Raw genomic sequence first — 5951 nt, 5'->3', positions numbered from 1 at the left:
TTGTGAAGTGGAGGGTGGCCATTGAGATGGATATGGGTTGTTCTGCTAAAATGGTGGAAAGTAAGAGGAATTTGGCCAACTATTTTTTGGACTTGATTGATTGGACCAAGGTTGCATAGAAAATTCTTGTGGTGACCAATTAGGAAAAGGTTATTGGTTCTACCATGTAGCCCCTGTGTATTGCTGAGAATTTTATTGTGAGGGTTGAAAGAATGAAGATGGGTCAGGAGGCATACCTGGTTTTCATGCTTGCCATTGGCGACACTGATTTAACAGGTAGACTGGTTCCTTTTCTTCCTCTTCCTCTTTGAAGACTGCTTTTAACCCTGGAAGTGATGGGCAATCTTCTGTGGCATGTTCTTCGGTGCATATGGCACAGGTCTATACCGTATCCAATGAACATTCTTTATGACTATGTTTCTTCTTGCATCGAGGGCAAAAGATTGCCAGGTTCTGTTCTGCTTCGACCTGCTTCTGCTTGGCTTGCATGATGTGCAATTGTGTTGTCAAAGTTCCCAAGATATCTATTTTAAAATCTTCCAATAGGTTGCCAATTTCAGTACGAGTAATGCCTCCACCAGAGATTTTGATGTCCCTGGTGATCATATCACATTCATCTAGTTTTAATCTTGTACTGCCCCTTGAGCATCTGATACACAAATTAATAATGTTAGCATAGTCTTCTTGATAGATATTACCTTTACCCATAATATTTAATGTCTATATCCATTGGTCTTTCATCCCCTTAATCAATGTCATTTTTACCACATTATAAGGCAAAGGCAGATTTGCGTAGGGAGACCTTTGGAGGTTATATTGGAAACACTCCACCTACTCTTCCAATGATACACTAGGTCTTGCTACCATTTGGAATATCTCATCTTTTAGTTCCCTAGATCTGCAATAATCTTGATATTTTTAAGGAAAGCGGTATTCATTTGGTCCCAATCGTTTGTGGTGCCCCCACCTAGTCCCATAAACTAACACAGGGTTGCTCCATTTAACGTGGAGGGAAACATCTTTAGTTTCTAAGGGTTGGTGGTGTAATCGTAACCCCGACATAGGACATCAAATTCAAACAGAAACACGTCCACATCTTCTGATGTGAGTCCATGAAAGGTGGTAATATTTTGTAGAGGGATAGCTTTCATGGGTGCGTTAACAGCTATGTCAACGATAGGATACTGTAATGTAGAGGTCTCGGGTGCTTGTGGATTATTGGCCATTCAATAAAAGATATTACAGTACCCTTCTGGGATTTCTGGAGCTAGAGAGTTATCCCATGGTTGTCTATAATAGGTAGGAATGATCCTAACAACACTCCCTTGATCTGGGACACTGGGTGTCTTTTGTTCAATTACTACCTGAGGGGATCTTGGTTCCTCTATTTCCCCTGTTTCTGCTCCTCCTTCACGAATGTTGCAAGAATTCCCTTCTTGCGAGGGTGTTGTTCCTGAATTTTCAATGTCTTGACAACTCTAATCAGTCCCTTCAGTTTTACTGTGGACCTCAGCGTAGGCTACATATGGTGAACCTGTGGCCCGAAGGGAGATAGTAGGTTCTCTGGAAGAAATGGTTCAGGGACCTACTAATGGCTGAGATTCAACTTTTCTTAAGATGTCATCGATAAAATTTGATCATCCAAGGGTCACCGGTCCCTTAGATTTTTTAGGTTTGGGATGTGGAATTATATTGTTTTCTAGTATTTTCTTCTTATACATTCATGCAGAAATTCAAATGTTTATTTCTACCTTAAGTTCCTAGCAATTCTGCTGGAAAGCGGGTAGGGGAGAAGGCATTTTACTTGCTCCTTACGCAGGTTCTTCCCTTCCGTTTTTAATACCTAGTTCTCTCTCAACAGACAAACATCAAACACCTACTTCACTTTTCTGTATATGTGCTGAAAAGCGGGTGGAGGAGCAAGCACTTTCTTTCTCCTTACGTAGGTTCTTACCTTCTGTTTTCAATACCCAATTCTTTCCCAACAACAATTATGAGACATACATCACTCTTTGTAAGGTGGCAACAATCTCCCCGGCAACTCCTAATTACCCCACATTAATCATCAACCCGGGCAAGTCCTTTTATTTCAAGAGTGTACACAATATGTGCATGCTATGAATTTACAGAGTAATGCTTCTTAAAATGAAGTATAGATATTTAATACAAGAACAAACAGAAGCATCTAATAAACTCAAATTACAATCATTAAAAGAAATATGACATCTAAGCTTCAAGATTGAATTCTTTACTGAAATCATAATCAAATCTCACACAAGAAATTTAATCAACAATAACATTAGCCGAGAGCATAGTAGCAATAACTCATCTCTTCCTAGTTGATTCAATCTAAATCATACTCAATCTCTACGAAGCAATCCAGATGGAAATGATATCAATATGAGAGTTCAATAGCAATAACCAAACTCTTTACAGTTGATTAAATCAATCCGAATAATTATCTAAGTAACTCAATCTACAATGAATGTAAACTAAATCAAATGAGAGTGTTGTAAATCACATAAAGCAAAGATATTCCTTCAATTCAAAAAAACAGTAAAAAGCACATAAGGTGGGAAAATTAACAAATTAATCAAACTTGTTGAAATCAGAAAGATATAATACAAAGAAGTAGTTTAATCCAACTCGAAATTTTTGCAAAATAGATTTTCTTAAATATGTAACAGACAAGGAATGGAATCACTATAATTATTACAGAAGAGAGACAGACTAGGATGCAAACAAGGAACGGAATAAATGTAAAGTATATTTTACTATTTTTATCTAAAAGGTAATACAGTTGCATTTCTGACCTTGCCGAAATTGTCAATACCTTTACCGTCCAAAAGGATTCCTCAGAGAAATCAAGTATGCAAAATCGCATCGAAATGAAAAATCCCATTTATTTGGAATTTGATTTTCCATTTATAGGATTCAGTGATTGTATGCACTTCTAGATGATAGATACTCATTCATTGATCATTAAATAAAACCTCGTTCATTGATGATTAGCAGATATTGGAACGAAACGGGCATCGGGCTCGGCATTAAAGATCTCAACTCTACGGCGTTGGGATTTCGGGCACTCAGAATGCATCGATATAATGTCTCTTCGGGTCAGACAGAAAAAAATATACCCTTGATGTCGTTTGACAGTTAAATAAGTGAGCTGAGATAACTTTAACAAATATATTTGATACTTATAGAATGTCATGCACTGATGAAACAGACGTTTTAGAGAATTTCAAAGATGAAAACGGGCAATTCTTCTGTAGTTCCAGTACTGGTGAAGAAGGAAATGCTGATAAAGAAGTGAGAAGCATGCTGTCATTATTCCGAGCTTCAAACATTTCGTTTCCCGGCGAAAAAGTGATGGAGGAGGCAAAGACATTCACAACACAGTATCTAACCCAAGTTTTAACAGGACACACTGTAGCTGACATCGATCAAAGCCTCCAGAGAGAGGTAAGTTGTAAACACCTTTTTTAACTTCTGGTATTGTATGCAAACTCTTCGCATCTGGAAATTATTTATTTATTTTGTATGTTTTACCCTCCTAACATTGGCAGAAGTCTGATTTGATTACTGTTTTCCAGGTGAAATATGCATTGGAATTTCCATGGCATTGCAGTGTGCCTAGGTGGGAGGCTAGGAACTTTATCGAAATATATGAACAAAACTATTCATGGCTCAAGTACTAACCTTGTCCATAAGATTTGATCAGTTTCAATGAATCCTGAATTTCAACAAGTGTTTTCCATACACTAATATATATTCACCATGTATTCTTTCAGGGCTAGTATGAACCAGAAAATTTTAGAGCTGGCAAAATTGGACTTCAATATTCTGCAATGTACACATAAGGAGGAAATGCAACTTATCTCGAGGTGCACTGGCCTTTGACATTATGATAGGATAGCATAGATTATGTATCTGATCATAATGCTTGCTTGTCAATTTAGTGACATGACCTTTGCAACATATAGGTGGTGGTCCGAGTCATATCTGCCGCAGCTGGATTTCTATAGGAAACGCCACGTGGAACTTTACTTTTGGGCGGTTCTATGCACATTCGAGCCCGAATTTCGTAGCAGCAGAATCGCCTTCACAAAACTTTCAACAGTGATGACGGTTATAGATGACCTATATGATACTCACGGAACATTGGACGAAATCAAAATCTTCACTGAGGGAGTGAGAAGGTCAAGTCAAGTTCAAATTATAGCGACTATTGTGTAGAAATTGGCGCGATCCATTAAATATTTTTAGTTCTGCAGGAGTGACGTTCTGGGATAGCCTATATCGCAGGAAGTTTTTAATTTTTTTAATAAACATTTTGAATTATTTTCAGATGGGATACTTCACTAATAAGCCGCCTTCCAGACCACATTCAAAAAATATTCGAGTTTTTCATGAAGACATCGAATGAATGGACTGCTGAAGTGGAAAAAAAGCAAGGGCGTGACATGGCGGAGTATATAAGAAAAATTGGCGTATGTACTGTCTATGATTATTAGAGACATCTATGCAAAACATGCTTGTACCCTTTTTTATGTCCTTGTTATTAGTATGTCTGTATGAATGAAATATCTGACCGCTTGCCTTCACTTTTAGTGGGAGCGATACGTTGAGTCTTATCTGCAAGAAGCGGAATGGATGGCGGCTGGATATGTCCCCTCGTTTAATGAGTACTATAAGAATGGCCTCGCTAGCTCCGGGATGTGTGTGTTAAATTTGATTCCGCTTCTGTTAATGGATCAGATTCTACCAGACGACATTCTGAAGCAAATAGTCTATCCATCCAAGATCCATTCAAATTAATGTTCATTTTAAACATAAGATGAGATTAGGATTTGTTTTAACATTTGCCACTATGTCTGTGTTTGAAGCAAGAGAAGGAACACGGGGAGGTAGCTTCATGTTCAGAGTGTTATGTGAAAGACAATCCGGAATGTACCCGTGAAGATGCTTTAAATCATATGAAAGGCATCCTGGATCTTTCTGTTAGCCAACTGAATTGGGAATTTCTAAGGCATGACAATACAGTGCCGCTGTGCTGCAAAAGGTTTACTTTCAATCTTGCACGAGGCATGCACTTCCTCTTCAAATACAATGATGGCATAACCCTTTCTGACAATGAGGTAAAGGACCAAATATTCAAAGTTCTCATCCAGCCACTACAAATAAAATAAACAATTATTACATTTAACTAAATATTTAATACACAATTTAATGTTAAATGGATTATTGTTAAAAATTTGAACAATACCCTTAATTTGTTTTTCTTCTTAAAAATTTAAACAATACTCTTAATATGCTCAGACTTGTAGGGAAAAGACAAAATGAAGTAAACCATCATTGCATTTAAATAAAAACTTAATACCCATCAAACATTATGAAATTGCAAATTTTGACTTCAAAACATTATGAAACTGTAAATTCTGACTTCAAGCCATTATGCAAGAGTTTATGATATGTATCTTTGACAAAAATGGCTCCATAAGCGCCCGAAATATATGATCCGAAAGTAGGTGACACAAAAGAAATGGATTCTAACTTCTCAACTTCCAAGGTGGCCTCCGAGGAAAGAGGTAAAAATCAACCTAGATGTTACATTTACAATAACTATTATGCCTGCTACTCTAGGAAAAGTTGAAGTACTAGATAAACTACTCCCTTTTAATGTTTATGATGACACCCTATGAAAAGTACTTGATAAAGTACTTCCTTCTCATGTTTATAACTATAATAAACTACGTCCTTTTAATGTTTATAATTGGCCGCGATCCATTTATTTGTAGTTTCTGCACGAGTGACGTTGTGGGATAGCCTATATAGCTGGAATTTTTTTATGCGGGAGGAGTTCTTGAATTATGTTTTTTTAAATAAATTTAGCATCATTAAAAAAATTTGGTGCATTTAAAATTCTGAAATTTGATAACTATAATTTA

At 36.9% G+C, this 5951-nt stretch overlaps 1 protein-coding gene across 1 annotated transcript; it reads left to right on the top strand.

The window, feature by feature from the left end:
• The first annotated feature begins 3004 nt into the window (after positions 1 to 3004).
• LOC149264923 (delta-selinene synthase-like) lies at positions 3005 to 4944 on the top strand. Its single transcript, XM_089401246.1, has 7 exons — positions 3005 to 3116; positions 3230 to 3465; positions 3597 to 3694; positions 3795 to 3887; positions 3987 to 4202; positions 4352 to 4493; positions 4615 to 4944. Exons 1-7 carry the CDS (start codon positions 3005 to 3007, stop codon positions 4819 to 4821), a joined length of 1104 nt encoding a protein of 367 aa, XP_089257372.1. The 3' UTR covers positions 4822 to 4944.
• Positions 4945 to 5951: the final 1007 nt, after the last annotated feature.

The sequence above is a fragment of the Pinus tabuliformis genome, chromosome 6 (assembly GCF_031772625.1).
Source record: "Pinus tabuliformis cultivar Carrire ecotype Pingquan chromosome 6, CPIR1, whole genome shotgun sequence".
Taxonomy (NCBI): domain Eukaryota; kingdom Viridiplantae; phylum Streptophyta; class Pinopsida; order Pinales; family Pinaceae; genus Pinus; species Pinus tabuliformis.
This window is presented reverse-complemented; position numbering and strand designations above follow the sequence as displayed.